The sequence below is a fragment of the Macadamia integrifolia genome, unplaced genomic scaffold, assembly GCF_013358625.1.
Source record: "Macadamia integrifolia cultivar HAES 741 unplaced genomic scaffold, SCU_Mint_v3 scaffold717, whole genome shotgun sequence".
Lineage (NCBI taxonomy): Eukaryota > Viridiplantae > Streptophyta > Magnoliopsida > Proteales > Proteaceae > Macadamia > Macadamia integrifolia.
Genome location: NW_024870522.1, coordinates 146,726 through 172,811, shown reverse-complemented (window position 1 = coordinate 172,811; position 26,086 = coordinate 146,726). Strand labels below are relative to the sequence as shown.

Sequence of the window (26,086 nt, the reverse complement as noted above, 5' to 3'; positions counted from 1 at the left end):
GTCTGTGTGAAGCCTTTGGCAACAAGTCTGGCCTTGTACCGGTCCACTGTACCATCAGCCTTTTGTTTTACTGTGAAGACCCATTTGCATCCAATTGTCTTCTTTTGTGAGGGAAGACACACCAGATCCTATGTGTCATTCTTCTTCAAAGCCTGCATCTCGTCAACCATAACTGCCTGCCATTGTGAGTCTGCACTTGCTTCCTGCCTGGTATGAGGAATGGACACAGAGGAAAGAGAAGACACAAAACTATAGTCGGAAGGAGAGAGTGAGTCATAAGGAACAGTTTTAGCAATAGGATGTAAAGTACAAGACCTAATGCCTTTACGAACAGTAATAGGCAACTTAAGAGATTGATTAACAGAAGGAGAAGGAGAATTACTAGGGTCCAAGGGGACAAGATCTGGCTCGAGAGGAGACGATTGGCATGGTATGGTAGATGCTGGATGTGTAGTGGTTTGAGTCTGCTCTCTGTGACTATACACATATCTCTGGCCGAGTCATAGTAGGAGTGTCACTCTCCCCCTGAAACGGGATACTAGCAGGGATAACAATTTTAAGAGACGGCGGCACATCTTCCACAATGGAAGGAGACTCCCCTTGAAGAGGTGTTGCAGTGTAGTATGATGCAGATTCGTGAAAGACAACACCCATAGTCACAAACCAACACCGAGTAGGAGGATGAAAACACTGATAGCCTTTCTGAGTAGGAGCATACCCCAGAAAAATGCATTGGACCCCATGAGGAACAAACTTTCCATGAGGATGATGATCGCGAGCATAACAAACACTACCGAATACCTTAGGAGGAACAGGAAAAGCAATGGAACCTTAGAAGATCCAGAGGGGAGCGGAAGGTATGGACCTGAGAAGGTATTCGGTTGATAAGAAAGGTAGCAGTGAGAAATGCGTCACTCCAGTACTGGGGAGGAACATGTATCTCAAACATAAGAGAGCGTACTACCTCACTAAGGTAGCGATTTTTCCGCTCAGCAACCCCATTTTGAGCCGGAGTATCCACACAACTAGTCTGATGAATCATCCTATGATCGGAAAGGTAAGCTTGAAAGGACCCTTCAAAGTATTCCCGACCATTGTCGCTTTGAAGGATCTTAATGGTAGCACCGAACTGAGTCTGAATCATGCAGTGAAACTGCTGAAAGTAATAGAAAGTCTTGCCCTTGGTTTGCATCATATAAACCCAAGTAGTCTAAGAATGACGATCAATAAAAGAGAAACCACCGATAACCATTGATAGACACATAGCGGGATGGACCCCAAATATCAGAATATATCAATGAAAAAGGAGTGGCACTTTTATTTCCAGAAACAGAATAAGTGATTCGAGTTTGTTTGGCTAAAACACATACCTTACAAAGAAACTTACTCAAATTATAATTTTTAAAGGAAGAAAAAACTCAAGCTAAAGTTCCCAAAGGGGGATATCTCAACTGACGATGCTATTATAGTAACTCAGAGATGGGAGGTGATGTAGAAGATGTTTGAAGAGCTTGACCAGAGACCAATGCCGAGTCATCATCAAGCAGATATAGACCACTACATACCCTACGAGAGAGCCAATCGTTGCCCTTGTCACCAGATCCTAAAAAACATAATGAGACAGGAAAAATGTGACTTTACAATTAAGACTGGAAGTAAGACTACTAATGGACAAAAGGTTAGTGGGAAAAGAAAGAACATGCAATACAGTAGAAAGGGATAAAGAGGGGGTACAACCAACAGAGCCCTTCCCCAGAATAGAGGAATAAGTCCCATTAGCCAATTTGACCTTACCATTACCTGGATAAGTAGTGTACTGTGAAAAAAGAGACAAACGGCTTATCATATGATCAGAAGCCCCCAGAGTCTATAATCCAAGGGTAGAAAGGACAGACGTAGTATGGCCACAAAAGGAAATACTTGACCTAAAAGGGGTGGAATGAGCAGAGCTCGCAGTGGTAGGTGCAAGAAAGTCTGGACGTGTCAAGAGGCATCGGAGGGCAGTAAGCTCCTCAAATGATAGTGAGGCTACTGAGGAGCTAAGAGCAGAGTCAGAGTCAGGGCTCTCAGTATGGTTGGCCTGCCTAGAAGTACCGGCACGACCTTTCCCTCACCCTTTTCCAGATGTATCAGTAGGACGACCATGAAGCTTCCAGCAATGCTCCTTGGTGTGACGCTCCTTCCCACAATAATCGCACTTCACTAAAGTCTTAGTAGAGGAGTCACCAGACTGTGGGGTTGCACTAAGGGATTGAGTGCCAAAAACAAGTGCAGATCTCTCAGTAGGAGTGGCAGCTTGCTGTGGAAGCATGGTGGTACGTTGACTATCCTCAAGTTGGATCACAGCATAGACTTGATCCAAGGTAGGAAAGGGGTCAAGACTTAAAACCTGGGACCCAACTGATCAAACTCCACATTTAGACCGACTAGAAAGTCCTAAACCCTGATTTTGTCCTCTCGCTTTTGAAACTTGGTGATATCTTCAGCGGTGGAAGGAGTATACACCTTATAGAAATCCAACTCAGTCCATAGTGACCGTAACTTATAGTAGTACTGTGACAGAGTGAGTCCTCTCTGCCTCAAATCACGAACTTTCTGACGAAACTCAAAGACCTGAGCATCATTCCCTGCCTGGGAATAGATATTCTGGATAGACTTCCAGATCTTCGCAGCGGAGTCAAGGAGGAGATAGCCACGTTAAAGCTGTGGCAACATGGAGTTGACAAGGAAGGCCATAACCAGAGAGTTGGCACACTCCCACTCTTCAATCTCAGCACCGGTGGTCTGAAGCTTCGTGGTTCCAGTGAGGTACTCATAATAGCCACGGGACTTTATGGAGATGCAGACCGAGCATGACCACATAAGGTAGTTTATGCCATCAAGCTTGATAGCATAAGGAGAAAAGGTAGGAAGAGTTGTGGTGTCTCTGCCAGTAGAAGTAGATTAGATGGTAGACATGGTTGCCACTCAAGGGGCCTATGCAAATAGAAGAGACACTAGCCGGAGATAGAGAAAGCACCAAAATAATTAGAAAAAGCTAAAAGACCAAAAAATCGATAAAGGGTAAAACTGTGAGAAAACGATTTTGGGGATAGCTCTAGAACAAAAACCTCAAACAAAAAAGTGGTCGGTACATACCACTATAAGGATAAAAGGCACCAATTGCAACAAAAATCAAGGCGATCAGAGCATCGAGCTAGAAAAAAGCATCTCGGCAATGAAAAAACATTCTTAGGGAGAAATCCTGAAAAAGTGATGGGGATAGCTCTAGAACAGAGACCTCAAACAAAAAAATGGTCGGTACATACCACTACAAGGATAAGAGGCACCAATCGCAACAAAAATCAAGACGATCGGAGCATCGAGCGGGGAAAAAGCATCTCTGCAATAAAAAAGTTCTTAGCGAGAAAACCCTGAAAAAGTGATGAAAAAAGTTTCTGGGTCTCTCAAATCATTGTAGAAGAGAGTATGAGAGCCCAGGGGAAGGATGAGTGGAGGCTAGAAAACCTCTTGGTGGTTTAAGAAGTTCCCACCACGAGAGAGAAGCAGATGAAGAGAAATGGAGGGAGGTGCAGATGAAGGAGGCACTGCGAGAGAGAGAGAGAAATGAAAAAGAGGCAAAGAGATTGAGAAGAGGGAGAGCCCTCAGGGTTTTGAATCCTAAGGCTTTGATACCATGTTGAATGGGGTAATGACTTGTGTCTAATATGACACCAACCCTCTCTATTTATAACAATGGAGAGAAGGTTTTAGAGAATTACAAAGACCATTAAACCCCTTAGGGTCCATTTGGTAATTGACACTTTCCCTTAAACCCATAAAACCCATTGTTACAACAATTGAACTGCCATCATCTTTTCGTGTTTGGCTCTTGCACTCTTGGGTGGGCCCATTAGCGTGATCCGATTCCGATTTTGGGAATTCGGTCCCGCATTAGATATGATAAGAGCTAAATTGGGAGTGGTCTCGATTCAGGACAAGCTTTGAGAATGCCGCTTAAGGTGGTATGACCAGGTCCTTCGGGGGCCTTGGGATGCTCTAGTAAGAGGATTGATTAGATCTAGTGGGAAGGAGGTAAAAGAGCTAGGGGTAGGCCTAAAATGTCCATTGATGAGTTTGTAAGGAAAGATATGTAGAGGCTAGGTCTAGATCTTAGTATGACTTCAAATAGAGCTATTTAGAGGGCAAAGATCTATGTTGCTGACTGCGTTTTAGGTGGGATGCCTTGGAGGTGTTCCACTGCTTTATTTCTTTTATGTGTGTTTTCCCCTTTTTCCCTTTTCCTTTTATCTTATACTTTGTCAGATCCATGCAGCCAACCCATTTATTTAGGAAAGACTGAGTTGTTGTTGTGTCTTTTAATTCCTTATGATTATTTTCACTTTTAAATTGATTATATTTGTTCTAACTTCTAAAATCATTAGATGATATGTGGATTGTGGAATCCTAGGGTCCGAAGACTACCCACATAGGGTCAGTCATAGTACCAATTTTGGATTTGATTTTTTGAAAACTAAGGTTTCCACTGTGTTTAGAAGGCCCAAAATAAAAAATTTCAGGGGCTAAAAATCCCATATGGCCATCAAGACCAACCACCAAGACCACTGGGAAAAATGTACTAGATCTTGGCAATGCCGAGGTCTCGCCAGATCTCGGTATTTTGGCCTAGCGAAATGCCGAATCCTGGGTCTAGATCGAGAGCTTAAACCTTGATGACAACTATGGTTACAAGTATAAGTTCATGTGTAGAAGTGTTATAACTAGTCAAGTACAAGTGTACAACATAAAGGTTAAAACACCCCTACACATAGTTGTCATGGCACGTAAGTGACCCAAGGCATTGAAGGGGGCCTAGACACAAGTTGACACCCGAAAGACGATCAAGGCGTCTAAGGCGCCCTCATAGGTGACCACGGTGTCCAAGGCGCTTGGACGCCTTAGCAACAACTTGACAACTATGCATGCCTATGAAACTATTCCTCCAACTCTATGTCAATGCCACAAAGTTCTGGGAAGGCTCGAAACCTTTGGGGAAATGAGTATACCTCTAAGTTTGAATCTTACACAAATCATGTTCAAATATGGCAAATCATTGTTCTAGATGTGTTTTAGTAGTCCTCATCACTTTGTTCCAACAAGAAATGTAGGTGATTTCATAAAAAATACCAAATCTAGGTTTTTTTTTTTTTTTTTTTTTCAAGTTTTTTTCCCTCTGATAAGCAAAACTGCTTGAAACTCACAAAATGGGTTGAAATTTCTTGCTATTTTGATTTCAATAGTGCTTTTATATGCACTGTTTTTGTCGAAATGCTGAAATTTCAGTTGAAACCCTACATTCCTATTGAGTTGCTCCTAGATTTGTTTTGACCTTCGTCGAAACCGAAATATTTTGCGAAATCTCAGTGGTTTTTTGACCAGATTTCAAACTATGTTTGAGGCTATGATCGATAACTAAAGGTGAACCTATCTGTCGAGCTTCAGCCCCAAAACCTGCTTAATTGGGAAGTTGCAATCGAAATTCTGGTCTGGTCTTTCCTTCCTATCATCATATCCAATTTCGGAAACATGTTCCCTAACAAATCTTGAGTTTTGGGGTTCCTTTGGCCTAGATTCTATACAGCTGGTGAATGCGAGCATGTGCCTAAGATTTCCAGAGATTCGAACCCTTGGGTGAGGAAGTACAGCTTTCACAAGTAGTTTCTGTATTCCACCCTACTGGTCTTATCGCATGGTAGAATAAGGTGAACAATCCCTAAATTACAAGTAAGGATATGTTGTCACTTTTATTACCTTACTACGCTTCCTTTCATAAGTTGTCTATATTATTCCTCACATGTTTTGAAATCCCAAAAATATCCACCCTTCAAGTTATTTTCCTGTTTTGCCTCTATGTTCTGTTTCTTCTTCGGGAATGATTACAAGATTGCTGCTGCTCCTTTATGTTTAGATTTTCATCACTATAGTGTGCCCATAGCGAGCTACTTCAGAGTTTAGGACCTGTGGTTGTATCAGGTAGGCTAGTGATAGATCCCTTCTTTATATTGTTTGGACATAAAACGTTAATGGCAAGATGTAATTATTAGAGGCCTCAGTGTGGTGGAATTGGCTGAATTCTCAGAGATGCAGTTGCCTCTTTCTAACGGCAGTTGATAGAAGCACCTTACTTGAAATTCTCTTTTTGGGTGAATTTGGCTACTCTTTCATCATCATCATTTGGTGAATTAAGGGAGGCTTGCTGTCTGAGTAAATCAATACATTCTACAGTCTGATGATCCTTCCGCTTTCTTCTAAAGCTTGTTTACACTTTTTCGATTGCTACTTCAGATGCATTTAACCCTGGTAGTCTCCCTAGAGTTACTCTTAATTTGGAGATCTCTTTTTGGAATTAGTATAAATCATGCTAATTGTTCCTTGTCCTACTTCCATCTCCCCCTGAAGTTGTACTAATTGCAGGTAATCTTGACCTGGAGAGTTGTGTAGAATTTCTTTTTTCCCTTTCAATTGTTCTGAAAGAGACTGCAGAAATTGGATCAACATTGTGGTATGTGAATATTTTCGATGCATGTTAAAATTAGCATGATATGAAGTTCACTTGAAGTCGTTTACTCTTTATGAGAAAGCTGACACGAGCCACTGTGAATGTCCTATGTCTTTTCCTTGGACATCTTATTCCAGTAGAGGCTTAGGACAACTAATTCTATTGTGAATGAGTTAGGTGAGGAAAGTTTTGGGAGGGAGTCTAAATAACTTGATATGTATATACTCTAGCATCAGATTTTTTGTTACTCTATTGTCTTACCATTTCTTGGTTTGATTGTCATAGTCTCTGTTTTATATATGTATGTATATACGAGGTTTGGAAGGATTCTCTATATCTTGATCCTTGTACCATAGCATGAGCCGTTTGTTGTTTTGTTGCTTTTAGTGATTCTTATTTTTGACTTATTGAGACTAATATCCATTACTCTTCAAACTACTCAGTTTTGGTTTACGACCTACAAAGGGCGTGCTTCTCCAAGGCCCTCCTGGGACTGGAAAAACATCTTTGGTTCATTCATGTGCTTGTGATACTGGTATCAGCATGTTCTCTGTAAATGGACCTGAGGTTGTGAGTCAATATTGTGGTGAAAGTGAGCAAGCATTGCATGGAGTTTTTGATTCAGCCAGCAAAGCTGCAACTGCTGTGGTCGGATCTTCTTTCCCCCTTCATGTTGAGAAACCCTCTTATTTCCCTACTCTTTATGTCTTTATATTTTGTTTTTAGCATTCGTTGTCTAACGTTGTTCCCCAAGAGTTCATTTTCTTACCTTTCCTTTTTATCTTCCATCTGAGTTTCCATGTGTTATGAGCCTTTCACGTGCTTTGCTTCCATTATCGATGCTGTCCGTGTTGGGGTCGAAGTAGGATGTGGAGTTGTTGATTTTATACCCTAACAAATGTGTTTTATAATCCTGTGGTAAATTAGTTACTCATTACCACGTAAGGATGGTTGCTGTTAATTCCTGTGAGTGTGATAATTCCACACAAATAAAATTGAGTTGCTGCAGAAAACTCCTTGTTTGTCGGTCTTTCACACATGACTGCCATTGTACATACTCTTAGCTCTTATAATTCCGAGTGAAGGTTTTTCTCCCCCTCCTTCCCCCCTCTCTCTCTGTCTCTCACCAGTCACCCACTTACCCCACCCTTTTTTCTGATAAGCTAATGAATTTTGGGGTACTAGGATAAGCTAATGATAAGAGGCTTCTGCATCATTATCCAAGAGTTGTCATCATAAATAAGAAAATGTTTTCTTTACAACCTGAATTAACTTCGTGTTGTCAGTCCTTGTAAATTGAACTTTTGATTTGGTTACACTTGGGTTGAGATGCTTTGTTGATTCTTGAGCCTCACTCCTAATTTTTTTTCTATCTTTGTGCTGTCCCTAAAATTCTTATATTTTAGTATTGGCGGTTATAATTTTTTGTTTGAAGATTTGTAGTTCTAAATATTTTAACCATATAGAGAGTTTATGGTGTTGTTTCTTGGACAGAATGGAGGGGTTAAGCTGATGTCCCAATCTATACCATTGAAGTTTCCTCCTCCCTTTCACACTTTTTCTGATTTTTCTTTAGAAACTAAACTGGGTTAGCTTAGTTTTCATCTTGTGTATGATTGAAAGGTTGCTGTCTCATAGGTGTTCATTGACGAGTTGGATGCCATTGCTCCTGCACGGAAGGATGGAGGTGAAGAGTTTTCTCAAAGAATTGTTGCAGCATTGTTGAATTTGATGGATGGTATTAGTAGAACTGAAGGCATACTAGTCATAGCTGCCACCAACCGACCTGATAGTATTGATCCAGCGTTGAGTCGGCCTGGGAGGCTTGACAGAGAAATTGAAATTGGTATTGTCTCATTTTCTATTGTGAGTTTTTATGTGCTACAACACTAAGGAACACTCATTTGCATGAATTTTCTCCTACATATGTACTGTCTTGAATGTAGTTATAGTGCTTATGACTTGCATTCTCATGTATATGTTCTAGTCCAAGTTGCTGTCACTTGTGTATACTAGGCTACTATTTGAAAATTTAAATTGCAAGTACAATGCAAATGATATTTGTTTGTTTATGGCAGGGTCAACACTCTTTAATAAAATCTAGAATATCACAGAAGTAGGGATCACACTTAGAACTAGGATCAGTTGATGACGTGTGGGTAAAACACTAAACGGTGGCAATTCTGTAATTTCAGAACAATTCAAGACTTATCCAGAAAGATAAAATAGACTTTGGAACCAAAAGGGAAATTATGTCTATAGTGGAGGGCTTTTCTGAAAGGATCTTGAACTGGACAGGGCTGCCTGTAATAGCAGAAAGTATATAAATAAAAGTTTTACCCAAAAGATGCACAATTGGTGCTTTATGGTTAAATATTTATCGAACTGCAGAAATGAGACAATGCTCCAAACAACTTGATCAAACTCTTCTCTCTTCAAGCAGTCAAATCCATTGAAACTTTAGGGTGGAGTTCCTAACCTCTTGACTTCTTGGGAATAGCCAATGGATCCAAGACCAGGGGTCAAAATTAATAATAAAAGATGGATCTGGTGGCGGGTACTAAAACAGATCTGCAACCACACTTGAAACTCACCACAGAACTGATATTTCTTAACCAAAATCTATGATTAGAACTGAATTTGTTAGAGAACTTGCACACAAAATATCAGACTAAACTGGATTGGTATGATGGACCCACAGCCCTTTCTTCCATCCCAGCAGTACCACCCAACAGAGAATAACCAGTATAATGCAAGGAAAACTCAACAATAAGAAGAAGTGCAGGAAGAAGAAATAGAAGCAGAAAAAGAGGAAGAGAATAAGTGAGAAGCGGTATGGAAGATCGCACTTGATAAAAGACCTAGTTTTAGATAAGGGTGTCAATTTAGGACCAGAACCGACCCACCCACTAAGTTATTGGTCTGGTTCTGGTTCTAAATTTTGGAACCGATTAGTAAGTGGGATGGGTCTTCCAATGGTTCAAAAACCTAAAGGCCAATTTGGAACCGGCTAGAACTGGAACCGTCAAGACCCGTTTCAAACTTGCAATTTAATCATATATTTGGTGTGGTGATGTGGATTTTGGAATTTTGGATTTATTGATATGCATAGCAGTGGATATGTCTTTTTAAGTATTTGGTTCATATTGCTTTTTGTATGCTTATGGATGTATATTTGGTTATTTGTGTGCTTATAGATGGAAATTTGATTATTTGTTTGCTTAGCAATGAATATTTAATCATTTGTATACTTAGGAATGGATATTTGGCTATTTGTACGCGTAGGAATTTTTTTTAGAATTTTGAGATTAGGAACTGGTACACCCATTATTAAACAGTTCTAGATCTTAGGTTTGGAACTGATTAGATAAATGGGCTGCTTTTGGTCTTAACCATGGATTTAGTAGTCGGTATCGGATACGGTTTTGGCCTAGTCGATACCAATCTCGATCGGTCCATATCGGCCAAGCTAATATCAATCCGGATTGGCCCATATCGGGCAGGAATCAGGAAAATGCACTTTTTCGGGATCAGGACTCAGATTGGCTGTATTGGTCCAAAAGTAAATAAAAAATGCAGAAAATCCCAATTGTATAAATCAAAATGATAGAAAAAATTGGGATTTTTTTTTTTGGGTGAAATAATGGACAAAAAAAAAAAAAAACTACAATAATGTGAAAAATTTGTAAAAATAAAAAGATTATATTAATCAAAAGAATGTTTAACAAAAATACCATTTGATGTTTATAACTAAAATAGAATTGAAAAAAATTAATATATTCATGCAAATTTAATGATCAACAGATACCTACCCCCCACAGTACAAATCAACCTTCAAGGTGGCATGAATCATGGGGAAAAAAATTGAAAAAGAAAAAAGAAGAAGAGTGAAAATACATTGAAAACATATCTGGAGAACTATGGGCTTTGGTTTATGTCGATCTCTTATCAATACTGTTATGAATCAGCAAATCTGATACCGACATTTAGAACCATGGTCCTAAAACCTTAGGATTGGAACCGACTAAGAACCAGACCAATTACCCAAAATCAGACCAATTTACACCCTTAGGATTAGAAGGATTAAAGGAAGAGAAGTAGAGAAACTAGGCCAACAAGCTGTCAAGCAGCAGCAACTGTAATACCACCATTTAGAACCATGGTCCCAACAACTTAGGACCGGAACCGACCAGGAACCAGATCAATTACCCAACCGTACTACTTAGAAAATTCTTATGTCATTCAACTTGTACAATTAATGGGGTTACATCCAAGGATTTTAGTGTTGGTATCTGGTATTGTATCCGAAGGGTGGTTTTAAGAGATGTATCATATCGTTATCGTTCGGATGGATGCAAGATACACTTGGAAATGGTCAAGAAATCCACAGAAATGCAAAATATGCACACAAAATACAATTTTAAAGCATAAAACACTATAAATAAGAAAAATGTAAAATGATGAGGTTTCTTACATGTATTAATAGTCTAATACCATAAAAAGTTGTGGGCTTGTTCAAACTTAGAGTTGGAAGTGGTCCCAGGTAATGGTGCAACCAAAATGATGTTGTGCACATAACCGAATATACACACAATACAAAATAAAAAAAAATAAAAAATAAAAAAAAATGCATAATGCGAATGTTGAGTGTAATCTCATTCTGAATTTTCACCTTGATTGGGTTTTTTACTCATGAGAACTCTCGCTTGAAACCGAAACTGTTTTACTGCTGATTCTGTTTGTTGAGAGGTAGGCATAGTTTTTAAGGCGCTGGTAAGGCGACGCCTTAGCAGCGCCTTGACGCTGATGCGGTCTAGAGATGGTAGGGCAGTGCTCCGCCTTATGTGAAGTGGCGCCTTATGGGTTTTTTTTTTTTTTAAACACATTTTAAAATTACTTGATGAAGATTCCAAATATAGATTTTTTATTGGTAGGTGTATGGTTTTGTTAACACTTAAGATGTATGGGATCAGCTTTACTCCATCAAAAATAACCAAAACAAACAAAACAAAAACACGATTCACATACAGGGTTTGGATTTTGTCAAGGGTTTTAAGAAAGGGCTTTGAGAAGGAATCAAGGAACAAGGAAGAACCATTGATCCATGCCACCATTTTGCTCCGGCAACGGTGAGCATCATTCTTCTTTGACAGGAGTAGAAATATAGCGAATGACCTTAGGACTTAGGCACTCATTTTGGCATCATAGAGGTAAGTATAATAAATACTTGTATTTTTTATGTCTTCTTTTCTTTATATTTATAATTTTGTTTCATAATTATGTATTTATATTATATGTTAATATGTTATGATGATTGATGATTGATGATTGATGATTGATGAAGATGAACTTAGTTTATTCACTTTATTGATTTGTGTTCTTGATGAATATCTTACATTGGTATGAATATGAACATTTAATATTTATTTAGCATATGAGTAATAGGATTCAACTAGGATTTGAGCCAAATAGATTGGTTTTATAAAAAAATTACACAGGAACGCTTTAGTCGAGAAGGTGATGCTTTATGCCCGCCTTATCGCTAAGGCGCTCTGAAAGACCCTCAAACGCCTCAGTTGCCTTACCGCCTGAAAAAATATGGAGGTAGGGAATGAACAATTTTTTATTTGTTTGCAAGTAAGGATAGTTTCTTGAATAATTACTTAAAAGCCCTTATTTCCTTAAGTTGTTTTTGTTTACCTGTCTTTCCTGAATTTCCAGAAAACATCCTCCATATCTTATTTACTTCTACGTCCATGATTCTGTTTATTACCAACGAAGGGGTTCTAAACTGTCCAAAAAATTATGAAATTGTCACTAAACCTTTTATTTGGGGTTTATTCATTTGTATTTATCCCATAGTGACCTAAATTAGGGTTTTGGAACATGGGGTTGCACCAGTACTCAGATGGAATAAGGCACCCTAAAGTTCTCTTTGCATTCCATGGGTCATATGGTCAGTCAAAAAGATTGTCAGGGTAGTTTTGGAGGGAAACAACACATTTCTTTAATCTTTTAAGTTATGTTGCCAATGAATCCGAAATTTTCTCCTCACCTTAAACCTTGTTACACTAAGTACCGGGTATCATACCATAGTGTTTGAAGTATTGGTTTGGAATGATCTTCACATAGTTTTTTAAATTGGATCAGACCTGTGCTCGAACTGGAAAAACCATAACTGTTTCCTTTCTGGGACGATCCAGGTACAGAACTGACTTCCTCAGAAACCAGATTTTACCGGGTAGTTCTCAAGACCCATCCAGTTTTTTTGTGAATTCGTCAGTTTGGCTTGATTCTTTTTATCTTTTTCAGTTTGTGCTATTATCTCCTTTTCCAATGTACTGCAGCTTCTATTCTCAAAACCAGATTGACAGACCTTTTTCTGTTTGCTCCTTGGTCCGGTTTTAAAAACTATCATTCTTAGTACAGGGGTTGATATGGGATAAGAAAGAGATCTAGAAATGGGGCTTAGAGTTATAATATTTGGTTGAGATTTGCAATGGACTATTAGGGCTATAAGCTCAGAGAGATTTGACTTATCTCACACCTAGCAGGGTGCTATTGGACAGAGTTGGGTGGTTTCTTGGATAACAGCCAGCTTCTTGATTGAAGAAGAAACTTATTTATGGTTTGGGGTAAAGGTTCAGTTGATGGGAACTGGGAACTGAGACCTGAGAAATCGGAGAAAGAAAATCTATTCCGTCCAGTTGAACATAAAGTTCGTAATAAATAATAGTAAGTGGAAGTTTTTTTAAATTTTTTCTTTTTTTGTTTGGAAAATGTAAACAGATATATTGCTTTATTTATAATTTTTTTTTTAACGTGCTGAAATTTATTTTTCCTGTTTCTCTATGCTAGGGGGAAAAAAAATGAAATAAACACCGCGTATTGTATGCGCAGTATTCGGATCTTCAGTTGCTTCTGTGGAAGAACAGTTATTGAAATAAATTTTATATTGAGCCTAATTAGTTTACTTTTGCTACATCTTTGCAAATGAAATACAGTACCTCAAATATTTTTTTTGGGGTTTTGAAATTTCATTCTTGCACTGCATTTCATTTTCAGGCGTGCCTTCTCCGAAGCAGCGATTGGATATTTTACTTACTCTTCTTGGTGAAATGAACCATTCTCTTTTAGACATTGAAGTTCAGCATCTTGCTTCAACCACACATGGATTTGTTGGAGCTGATTTAGCCGCACATTGTAATGAAGCAGCATTCGCTTGTCTTAGGCGCTATATTAAATTTAAGAAATCTGGTTCTCCTTCCCAAGTAAAACCTGATGATGTGCTGCCTGAGGGACTGAATCTCTCAGATGAAATTTGTTCAGCTGATATACATGGAAGCTCTGATCTTCCTAAAGGTACAAGGAACCTCTTTTCCACAGAGAATGAAGATTCTGCATCATCATCATCTATATCAGATCTGAATGTGCCATCAGAGATTTCCAAAGCTTCTGTCTTCTGTTCGACAGTGCAAAATAGTAGGGTCGCATTTCAAAATGTTCTATTGAGTAGTGTTGAGAGGGATTGTGAAGTTGAGGAAAAATCTTTAATGAAAGTAGCATTTGAAGATTTTGAAAAGGCTAAGATGAAAGTGAGGCCCAGTGCTTTGCGAGAGGTATGCTTGTTGTTTTCTTGTTTTCACCCTTTTCCTCTATACCTATTGGGCCCTATAAGACTTTCAATTGCATTTTCAATATCAAATTCTTTGCTAGTCAAAGTTCAAACATGTACTTAGTCTTAAAAATAGATGAAAACAACATTGTAAATATGTTTATGGGCTTCAGAGGAGTTATCTTAAGAAGCATCAAAACAGAGTCAAGAAGAACACCCCAGCACCTTTAAAAAGGTCAATATGTGCAAAAGGATAATTGGCACGCTTATTCTTCTCACATAGAGAGATATCAATTTTCCAACTTGAAATCCCCTGTATCTACATGTTATTAGTGGTCAAAAGCTCAAAACCTTGTCTTAAATTTCCAATAGCTATAAATTCTCCACTTCAATTGGAGAAGTTACATAACAACTTCATCAAAACATTCTTCATGGGTCCTAATTTCTCTCCTTAGAATCTGCCTCATCAAGTTAGATATTGTTGAAAATGGGTATGAAGGTAGAATTGTCTTTTATGGGTATTTTAGCCTTGTACTTCATTTTGGATTGTTCTCCTCCATATTATAAATAGAGCTGGCATGTGTCCATTAGACACAAATCATTATTCCATTCAACATAGTATCAAAGCCTTAGATCCAAACCCTAAAGGCTCCCATCTCTTTCTCTCTCGCCTCTTTCTCTATTTCTGGGCTCAATGCCTCTCATCAACACATCTCTCTATCATCTCTCTTTTATCACCTCCCTCTCTCAGTGTTAGTCTCTTAAACCACCAAGAGGGCCCTCTAGTTCCTTCCACCTTCTTCCTAGGATCTCAGATCTCTCCTTTATAATGATCTGAGAGACTTAATTCCCCTTATTGATTTTTTCAGTTTTCACCCTAGTTGACTTTTGATATCAGGGTTGTTCTTCCCTGTTTGATTCATTGATCAACTTGAAGATGACTCGCTTGATGCTACTCATCCTTGTTGTGGCATGTATTAGTTGCCACTTTACAGCCTTAAGACTCTGTTCTAGAGCTTACCCTGAAATCGATTTTATCAGGGTTATATCCCTTTTATCGATTTTTGGGGTTTTCAGGGTTCTTGTTTTTTGGTGCTTTTGCTGCCTGCAGTGGCTGTATTAACTTGTTCTAGCTAGTCTTCATCATGCAACCTTTGTGAGTGGTAACCATGTTTGTGATCTTGACTGCATCCACTGGTGGTGACGACTCCTCTAGCACCCTTCCCACATTCCCTCCATGTGCTATCGAGCTAGATGGTCGAACTATCTTATGTGGTCACACTTATATTGTACCTCCATCGAATCCCGTGGCTGTTATGGGTATCTTACCGGAGACACAAAGCGGCCCACCACAAGTACATAGGTTAATAAATGGGAGTTTGCAACATTCTCTTTTTATGACTTTCCTTGTAAACTTTATGCAGCCACAGATTGCTCGTGGCTATCTTCTTCTTGACTCCACTTTGAAGATATGGAAGTCAACACAGAACACTTACTCCCAGGTTGGGAATGATGCTCAAGTAGTCGAACTTCGCTAGAACCTTCTATGAGGAGTTTGTTCCCTCCACTCATACCGATGTCACCAACTTCAAGAAACTGGAAGATAAGATCGATTGCAGAATATGATCAATTGCGGGCTCATGTTCTGAGTCGTGCTCCCTTTCCTACTTTGGAGCAAGCATACACTATTATACAACTTGAGGACAACCATGTTGTGCTTGCACAACATATTAGCACTTCGAAAGAGAGATCAACCCTTGTCTCTGATACTCATGATGCTTTTGGTAGTCATCCAAAAAATCGTTTTTGACGTTTTTCCATTCTATGGGAATAAAAAACGGAATAATGCATTTGGTGTCAACTTGGTGTTTTTCGATTTTTTAGAACGAAAAGGGAAAGAAAAAACACTAGAAACGCAAAATGATGGAACGACGAACCTTGTTCCGTCATTTCGGTTTTGTTCCAAATACAAAAAAAGTGAACTAGGGTAATCAATCCTGAAACAGGTTCACCAAACACCATTTTTTTTTTTTTTTTTGTTTTTAAACGGAATTTTGACACAGAAACTGAAATTTCTATTTTTGACATGAAACGCCGTTTCTGGGACTGAATGACTACCAAACACAGCCCCAGTCCTACAGTACAGACCCATAGTCTCGTGGCTCCTCTACCAAATCACCTATAAAGTACGACTACTATGTTAAGGAGCGTCATACCAAAGAGCACTGTTGGAAGATCCAGGCCAACCATATTGATGCCTCTGACTCTACACCAAGAATCACAACAACTTCTTTATCGTCGGATGAGCTTCTTACCTTTCAGTGTCTTATGACTCAGTTGGAGCCTCCTGCATCTGCATCTGCGAGTTCTGCTCACTCCACTCCTTCCAGATCAGGACCTATTTTTATGGTAATAGACATCTATTCAATCCTCCACGTGGATTATCGAATCTGGGGCATCAGATCACATAAGAGGTTCTTCTACCCTTTTCTCTCATTATACTTCCTGCTTTGGTAATGGTAAGGTTAGATTGGCTAACAGACTCATTCCACTAGTTTTGGAAAGGGCTCTGTTCGTTGTAATCCTACTTTATCTCTTTCAATTGTTTTCACGTTCCATTATTTTCTACTAATTTATTCCATTAGTAGTCTCACTTATAGTCTTAATTGTAAAGTCACTTTTTTTTTCCTTCTAATTGTGTTTTTTTGGTCTGGTCACAAGGGTAGCGATTGGGTCTGGTAGGGTGCATGGTGGTCTTAACTGCTTGATGATGACTCTTTTTTGGTCTATGGTCAGCAGGCTCTTCATACATCTTCTTCGTCACCTCCCATCTGTTACTACAGTGGCACTGTCATTGAGTCATCTTCCTTAAAGGGCTTTAGCTAGGTTTTTTCCTTCTTTCAACATTGTCATTCGAAATAGTTTTTTTGTGGGGCATGTGTTTTATCCAAATAGACTCGAATCACTTATTCTGTTTCTGGTAATAAAAGTGTCACTCCTTTTTTATTTATACATTCTGATATTTGGGGTCCATCCCGTTATGTGTCTGTAAATAGTTTTTGGTGATTTGTTACTTTTATTGACTACTATTCTCGAACCACATGGGTCTATATGATGCACAACAAGGGAGAGGTTTTTCATTGCTTTCTACACTTCCTCTTATGGTGCAGTCCCAATTCAGTGCATTGTTTTGGGGTACCCTACCACTTAGAAAGGCTATTGGTGTTATTATCCTCCCTCTTGGTGTTGGTTTGTGATTATACATGTTGTCTTTCACGAATCTGTGTCCTACTACATTGCGTCACCTCTTTAGGGACGCCTACTGGAAAGAGAACATGTGCCGCCTCTGAACCTGATACATGGTGTTAGTTATCCCTACTGATGATCCTATTCAAGGGGAGACTGGAACTCCTACTCCAGCTCGGCCTTGTTTAGAGATGCGTGTTTATGGTTGCAGACAACAGACCCAAACTACTGCACCTACTGCACCTACTGCACCTACTTTACCACACCAATCGTCACCCCTTGAACCTAATCCAGTCCCCTCAGATTCATATAATTCTCTTTCCCATCCTGACGATGTTAGCCCTGCTTAATTTAGAACTAGGATTGGCAAGGCCAAACTAATCCCAAACTACAGGATACTTGTTAAAGAACACCCAAAATCATGGAACCGAAGTAGATCAAACATATATCAAACAAGGACTGATCTCAGCACAAGAAATTAGAGTATCGGTTTCAATATTTAGGGTTCTGGAACCAGATTAAATATAGGAAAAGAAAGGGGCTAATAATAACTGAAGTAGGAATTGAACCAACTATCTAAACTTGATTAAGGTCAAAGAAATCAGGGACACAATAGACCTCTCTATCGATTTCAGAATCAGATCTAAAATCTAGGTAGATTTCGCTTCAGGACAAGATTCAGGAGATTTTGAATAACACCAGATTTGATGGTCGGATTCAACTCAAACTAGGATCGAGTTTCAGCCTAGTGAAGGTGATGGTTTGACCAAATTTTCAGCCGCAAGAGATAGCTAGAAGTGTTTCAGGCAGCAGGGGAAACAATTAGGAAATTAAGAGGATTTCCTGGGCAGGACTGTGGAAGAAGATGGAATCAAATACCTGTTGATGATTGTAGAAGCAATAGATTCTTGTATAATTGAGAGGAGAAGAAGATAAACAAAGGAAGAGGACCTCTCGGGATTCCCACCGCAGAGAGTCAACTAGATCAAACACCAATTCCATCAGTCTTGATCAAACACAAGAGAAATCTCCATGGAGAAGGTAGCAAGAGCTACAACAATTGTTTTCTTCAAATCGTTCTGCTATGGGAGCCTCCTTGCTTTGTATTAATAAGTTTCTAAAAACTAAAATTAGAAACAACTAAAAAAGGAAGCTAATGACTTGACTCAACCAATAACTTAACCCCTAAGAAATTACAAAGACCAACAACTTAAATTGAACCCAACTAAAAAGAAACCTACTGTAAAAATAAACAAACTAGGTAATCCCATATGCAACCTTAATACCCCCAGTTTAGGCCCATAAAAGTGACCTATTACACTCAAAACCACATGGACCGAAGCCCAACACATATACAACCCAACCCTAGACTTATTCCTAATTAAACAATCATACTTTTGTGAAGAATCTGCAACACTATTCTTGAGTTACCTATTGCTGTTCTCAAAGGCACTAACTCCTACACTTTACATCCCATTGCTAAAACTGTTTCTTATGACTCACTTTCTCCATCCTACTATAGTTTTGTGTCGCTTTATCCTCTGTTTCTATTCTCCATTCACAATGGCAAGAAACTATAGTTGAGGAGATGCAGACTCTAAGGAAGAAAGGCACATGGGATCTAGTGTGTCTTCCCTCACAGAAGAAGGCAGTTGGTTGTAAGTGGGTCTTCACAGTTAAGTAGAAGGCTGATGGTACAGTGGATCGTTACAAGGCTAGACTTGTTGTCAAGGGGTTCACTCAGATTTATGGGATTGACTACCAGGAGATGTTTGCTCCAATAGCCAAGATTAACATGATCTGAGTTATCTTATCCTGTGCTGTTAACTTAGGCTAGGACCTTCAATAGCTAGATGTGAAGAATGCTTCCTTTATGGGGAAGTTGAGGAGGAAGTGTATATGGGCATTCCTCCTAGGTTCACTTGCTCTGAAAACCAAAGGAAATTGTGCAAGCTAAAGCATTCATTATATAGACTGAAGTAATCCCTCGTGCTTGGTTTAAGTGTTTTCACAGGGCTATGGTTGCTACAGGCTACTCTCAAAGCAATACTGACCACACTCTATTCATCAAGAAATCTAGTGGAAAGATTGTTATTTTGATCGTCTATGTAGATGATATTGTTATCACGGGTGATGACCTTGGAGAAATTTCTCGCCTTAAGAAATACCTAGGTGAGGAATTCGAATTAAAGATCTTGAACAGCTTCGCTATTTTCTTGGCATTGAAGTTGCTAGGTCATCTCATGGAATCTACTTATCTCAGCGAAAGTATGTGCTTGACCTTCTTTCTGAGACATATATGTTAGGGTGCAAGGAAGGTGATCCTATGGATCAGGGGAGATACCAAAGCTAAGTTGGGTGTTTGATTTATCTTTCTCATATACACCCTAACATAGCATGTGTTGTCACACATAGAAGCCGTGTTGCGCATTCTCCGTTACTTAAAATCTGCCCTAGGACATGGCATCATCTTTTCTCCTTATAATCACCTTCGGATCAAGGCCTTCACAAATGCTGGTTGGGTAGGCTCACCTGATGACTGTAAGTCCACCACTGGTTATGGAACCTTTGTTGGCGGTAAGCTAGCAGTTGTTGCTAAGTCTAGTGCTAAATTAGAGTTCCATGCTATAGCCAATGGCATTTGTGAGCTTTTATGTCTTCCTAGTCTTCTCACAGATTTGGCTATCCTTGCTATTCTTCTCATTAAACTATTTTTTGATAGCAAATCTACCATCAACATTGCTCATAACCCAGTTCAACATGATCAAACAAAAGACTTGGAGATTGATCATCACTTTATCAAAGAAAAACTGGATACTGATCTTATCAGTGTGCTTTTTGTTCCCAGCATTGAACAACTGGATGATATGTTTACTAAGAGTCTTAGTATTAAGATAAATCATCCTATTATCTGCAAGTTGGGCATATGTGATATCTATGCACCAACTTGAGGGGGAGTGCTGTAAATGGTACAAGGTAGAATAGTATTTTAGTCTTGTACTTCATTCTGGATTGTTCTTCTCCATATTATAAATAGAGCTGGCCTGTGTCCATTAGACACAAATCATTATTCCATTCAACAGACATGATACTAGATAAGATATCTGCCTTTTGATTAGGGATCTCAATAGGTGGGTTGGTTTTACTCATACAGGTTCTAACATTATTAGATACTGTTCAGCCTTGGCCTGCTCCTCGCCATTATACTAAATTTTAAACAGCAGGGATGGAGCAGACGGCGCTTCCGTGTGGCCCACCCTGTTGATATCCCATAATTCTTCTTAAATGTTAAATCCAATTTGTGCTTCAAGAGCTGATTCAAGAGAAGCTCATTAAGGGTGGTTTCCTGGTAGAGATGCAGGCATACATCACAAAGCCTTCCAATTACTCATCCAAATTAACAAAGCTTACTGACATGGTATAGCGTCATTTCTGAAAATTCTTACAATTGATATGCCATGGGAATGGGAGATGGATTAGTTTCTGGTCAGATATTTGGAATGCTGCTTCAGACCTTAAATTAAAACTTCCAATCATTTTCCAGATTGCAGCTGCTAAGGAGTTGGGGATGGCTGGCTGTTCGGAGGTGCAGGATAATGGTGTTATGTGGGTGCCAATTTTTTTCATATAGCTCTCTATGATTGGAGGTAGGTAATTTGGTCTGACTGCTTGATTGTTTGAATAGGGTAGTAGTGGAGGGAATGATAATTGGGTGGCATCTCTGAACAGTCTGCCTTCATTTGATGTTTTAGTGAAGATAGGGATGCTGGAAGCTGTTCTTTAGGAAGGGGTTAGAGAATCAGCTAGTGACTTGATCATGCATTGCTCCTTAACGAAAGATATTTGGGTTGATGCGTTCTTGGTTTCAGATTAGTTCAGCTATGCCATGTGGAGTGGAAGATCTTTTGTTGTCATGTGACGGAACTCGGTTCCTCCCAATGAAAAGATTGTTTAGACTTATTGCCCGTTTCTGTAGGGTGATCAGTACGGGAAAAAAAAAATTCAGCAGAAAATTTTCGGAGTACTGGAGTGTAGACTTTTAAGGGTTCAATCTCAGCGTGGACATCTGATTCTTCTATGTTCAGCAGGTTCAGTGCAGCAGATTTTTTGTGGATTGGAATTAGGATCATTGTGGCGGGTGATAATCATGGCTGAGGTGGCTAAGGTCACTATGGGGAATCGTTTTTTCTATTTTTTGTCTTCTCCCCCAAGCCTCTCTTCATATTCATTTTTCGTTGAGCAGTAATGTACCCCTAAAAGCAAAAATGTTTCTTTGGCTAGTAGACATTTTTCCAGTTGTGGGTTTTATTTTGAACATTTTGAATGCACTACATTAACCGAAGTCGGGCTGAACACTATTAAACTCGCATCTTCCCAAGTTCAACTTGTGTTGCAAGTTCTGGCTCTAAGCTGGAAGGTGAAAATTGATCTACTTGTACCTGCCTGACCACCCTATCTTACATTGGTCAGCTGATTGAAGAATTCGTAGCCACTAGCCAAAAGAAAGGTGAAAATTGATCTACTTGTACCTGCCTTGTACCTTGCAATAATGCTTAAAGAAAACATGTTCTTTCATATTGAAGCTTTGCATTCAAGAGACCTGTTGTTTCATTTTGGCACTTTGCATCCAATGTTACTTTGAAGTGACACACTAGACATTCTAAATTGACTCATGTTTTCTATTGTCAGGTTCTACTTGAGGTCCCCAAGGTTTGCTGGGATGATGTTGGTGGCCAGAATGAGGTTAAGAAACAACTGATGGAAGCTGTAGAATGGCCACAAAAGCATCAAGATGCTTTCAAGCGCATTGGAACTCGTCCACCAACAGGGGTGCTGTTGTTTGGTCCTCCTGGTTGCAGCAAAACCCTTATGGCGCGTGCTGTAGCTTCTGAAGCAGGGTTGAACTTCCTTGCTGTAAAGGGCCCAGAACTATTTAGTAAATGTGTTGGTGAATCTGAAAAGGCTGTAAGGTCTCTATTTGCCAAGGCTAGGGCCAATGCCCCCTCGATTGTGTTTTTTGATGAAATAGATGGTCTTGCCACCATTCGTGGCCAGGAAAATGATGGGGCTTCTGTTGCTGATAGGGTCATGAGTCAACTTCTAGTTGAATTGGATGGTAAGTGCACACAAAATGCATAAGAACTGTGGAATTTGCTTCACTCGGTCTGTATTTGTCTGTTCATAATTGATTAATACCTACTGTTTGTCAGGTTATGTACAGTCTCTTGTAATGTCAAGTAGGGATGGATATCTGATGTTTTTACTCACGATAGGTTGAGGAATCCTAACTTGAGAGTCCTTTAGTTAGTAGTTGGTTTTGTTTGTTATTCTTTCTAGGTAGTTTCCTGTCTAGATATGTTTCCTTATTGGTTTACAATTGTATGTTTTCTTTTTATTATAACGAAACTAGAGTCCAGTGATAGAAATCACCTTCTGAGTATCACTGGCTTAGTTTTTCCTTCTTCTCACTTCTCTCTATATTTCTCTGTGTTCTTTCTTCCGCACCTACTGCTGATCGATTACTGTTGGGTTCTCTGAAGTTATACTTTTAATTGCTTCTACAGAAAGTGTTTCAACACTATTTTGGAATTATAACAAATTGAAAGTGACTTATGGTTCTTTTCTTTTCTTCCAAGGTTTATCTCTCTTTATACTTTTTTGATAAACCAGGCTACCTATCTCTACACCTGTTCATCGTCTGCCAGTGCTTGACTTGTCTGTCCAGCTGGATATTTGTATATTTTCAAATTTTATATAATATTATTTATGTATTCTGTCATTAGATTATTTCTGAGATGTGTGGTCAACAGAGAAAAATATGACGAAACTAAGTCTTCTAGTATCACAATATTGTTCCTAACTGAGTAAAATTCAGGTTTGCACCAAAGAGTTGATGTTACTGTTATTGCTGCCACAAACCGTCCGGACAAGATTGATTCAGCACTTTTAAGACCTGGTATGACAATTAACCTCTCCCTCCCCCCCGCCCCCCCCCTCCCTCCCTCCCTCCTCTTTTCCAGCCCTTACCATATTGTTGCTTCCTAGTGGACCTATTTCTTGGCAGGACGATTTGACCGGCTGTTGTATGTGGGACCTCCAAGTGAACTTGATCGAGAAGATATATTCCGGATCTATGTGCGCAAGATGCCATGCAGTTGTGATGTTAGCTTGAGGGAGCTTGCATGTCTCACACAAAGCTGTACTGGGGCAGATATATCATTAGTCTGTCGGGAAGCAGCTGTTGCAGCAATTGAAGTGTGTTGAGTTCCTGCTGCAATTATATATAGTAGTTTTTTATTTGAGGAAGTGACTAATATATAATTTTCAACATTTTCAGGAGAGCCTTGATGCATCAGAAATTAAAATGGCACATTTCAAGACGGCAATTGAACAAGTGCAGTCATACCAAAAATATTCAGCAAAGTTCCAAAGGCTTGTCTCCAGTAGTTTTACTAGTGATGATATGGAGTGTCAAGCAAGTTCCAGAAATTCCTACTGGATTTCTTCTGGTAAACTTTTATTCCCTTATGTTTGTCTGGGAATCATTTCTTAATAATAAATTGATGGAATTTTTATTTGATTTTTCGAAGCAGGTCACAACTGAAAATCTGTTGTGCTTCTGTTCTTCCGGTTCCCAGCAGCACTTGCATCATCATAGGCCTCATAGGCCTCTTCATGTGGCTGGCGGCGGGCATCCTTTTCACTGGTTTATGCAGTCATGTGCCCTTCAATTTTGTCTCTTGAAAAATGTTTGGCAATTCATTACAAGCAGCTCATGTATCACAAATCCTGTCCAAGCGATTGATATGGGTGAATTAATTACCCATGAGTGTACAAAAATGGACTTCACTAAGAATTTTGAAAGTGTTCCATGGTTTGTGTTGGAGAAATGGACTTTCCTTCAACGTTTTCTTCTTTCAATTCCATGGAAGGTCACGCACCAGTTTAGGGAGGCTAATCCTATTTCAAATTATTTGGCCAAGGATGCGGCAAAAACAGGTGTGATGATAGACTTTCCATCTCATATAAAAGATTAGTTAGCTAAAGATGCTATGTCTTGGCCTAGACTTTGCTTCCATTTGTCTGCGGTATTAGAATTCGGAAACTAATACTTTCTAGGTATCCCTCCCCAAGCCTATTTTCCATCCATCTGCCCACTTCTCCTTCATATGATCAATGCGCTTTTCCTCCTTTGTTAGTATCAAATCTTCTCATTTGATGAGTCATTGATCAGATACAGTATCCTTGTAAATAATGATTTATGAGGCAATCTGTCAACTTATTCTGAGCACTAACTAAGCATCACGTAGTTGATGAAACTCTGCATGTGAGAATGTACACACTTTCAAAACTATGGCAAGCGTTCACAACAATTTGCTAACTGATCTTTATCAGACCCTAAGGGAACACAAATTTATATAGTTCTTGATTGCACGATGTATGAGACACATATATGTGAGATAATTTTTTACTCTTACATTCTTTAGACACACAAGCCAATAAAAAACTGATCACGGACAATTACAATGTTTTGCTTTCACCAAAATAAAAACCATAATGAAAAATGCACATTTCTTAGTGTCAAGGACTTATATTGGCTAAAATGACACATGTTGACTGGTTTGGTCCCTCTACATTCTCTCAACTTCTTAGCCTTCGTGGAACAATGTAGCCTGCAAAGCAAAGGGGGAAAAAATTATTCATGTGTAGACATTTTTTTTTGTACCTTAATTATTGTTTGAAACTTCCATGTAATGCCAAGAGGATTTGTTGCAATAAGCCAGTGTGGCTGCGAGGCAACCGGCTCAAACTCAACCTGCACTTGAAATGGAGAATGGCCTAGACTAGTTTTATGCTGGATTAGGACTCCATATGGAAAAATACCAGCTGCTTAATTAGTCTGATAGGATGATGAGAATTCCATCTTCCAAGTGTGGTAATAAAAATGGTTGCAAGTGTAAGTATTAAAGTTGGATGATCGATTTTTCTTTCAGCCATGGAGAAGGAGGAATCCTCTCACCACTACCTTCGGTTGTCTAATTCGATTAAGGGGACTAGAGGGGTATTTTTTACTCTTTATAATAAGGGGTGAAAACTTATGATGATGTAAGAGTCCAGTCAAAAGGTCAAATCACCAATGGCGAGGAGATTCCTCCTTCTGCATGAGTGAAGGAAAACTTTGTCCATTAAAGTTTTGATCGGACAAGAAGTTTGAAAAAGCTGCAGTTTAGTTAATAATTTGCTTTAGGGCTATTGAGTGTGTATTATTCTTACTTCCACATTTCAGACCACGGTGAACAGCGATACTACATGACTTGGCAGTGTGGATGAACTTCTGCATACTAATATATCGCTTTACAGCAGGAGGAACATTTCTGCAGAATGTTGGAGGGAATGTCCTTATTACAATGCAACACCCTGGTGATGGTTTTCTTGCCACCCTCTTCTGCCAATAAATGGCTCGCATTGCTTTTGCAAAAGCTTCCTCTTCTTGAGCCCAAACGCCTTTTAGAAATCAAGATTAAGACCATCATTAAGACTGCCAAGGACACACAACCAATCTTACAGCCCATCTTTCTCTCTCTCTCTCTCTCTCTCTCTATAGAATGTATCCTTCCTTTCCTCCAATACTTATGCCTGTACCCAAGGCTGATATATATATAGAGGATCATCCTTAAATTCAAAGG

General features: G+C 39.2%; 1 protein-coding gene across 4 annotated transcripts; it reads left to right on the top strand.

Moving 5' to 3' along the window:
• The first annotated feature begins 81 nt into the window (after positions 1-81).
• On the top strand, positions 82-24,445 carry LOC122069796 (calmodulin-interacting protein 111-like). 4 transcript variants are annotated; one of them, XM_042633884.1, is made up of 7 exons: positions 82-8,384; positions 13,604-14,157; positions 22,089-22,515; positions 23,275-23,355; positions 23,464-23,654; positions 23,737-23,908; positions 23,990-24,445. In XM_042633884.1, the coding sequence occupies exons 1-7, from the start codon at positions 8,270-8,272 to the stop codon at positions 24,001-24,003; spliced, it is 1,554 nt and encodes a 517-aa protein (XP_042489818.1). In that variant the 5' UTR covers positions 82-8,269; the 3' UTR covers positions 24,004-24,445. The 4 variants fall into 4 exon arrangements, with proteins under 4 accessions (XP_042489818.1, XP_042489819.1, XP_042489821.1 ...); XM_042633885.1 differs by having other exon boundaries at positions 85-8,384; positions 23,993-24,445; XM_042633887.1 differs by having other exon boundaries at positions 8,279-8,404.
• Positions 24,446-26,086: the final 1,641 nt, after the last annotated feature.

Excerpts from the sequence above, each read along its gene's own strand:
- LOC122069796 (XM_042633884.1), top strand. The coding sequence starts at position 8,270 with ATGGATGGTATTAGTAGAACTGAAGGCATACTAGTCATAGCTGCCACC. Across the intron at positions 14,158-22,088 it reads GGCCCAGTGCTTTGCGAGAG|GTTCTACTTGAGGTCCCCAA; the intron begins GTATGCTTGTTG and ends TTCTATTGTCAG. Across the intron at positions 23,655-23,736 it reads CAGCTGTTGCAGCAATTGAA|GAGAGCCTTGATGCATCAGA; the intron begins GTGTGTTGAGTT and ends CAACATTTTCAG.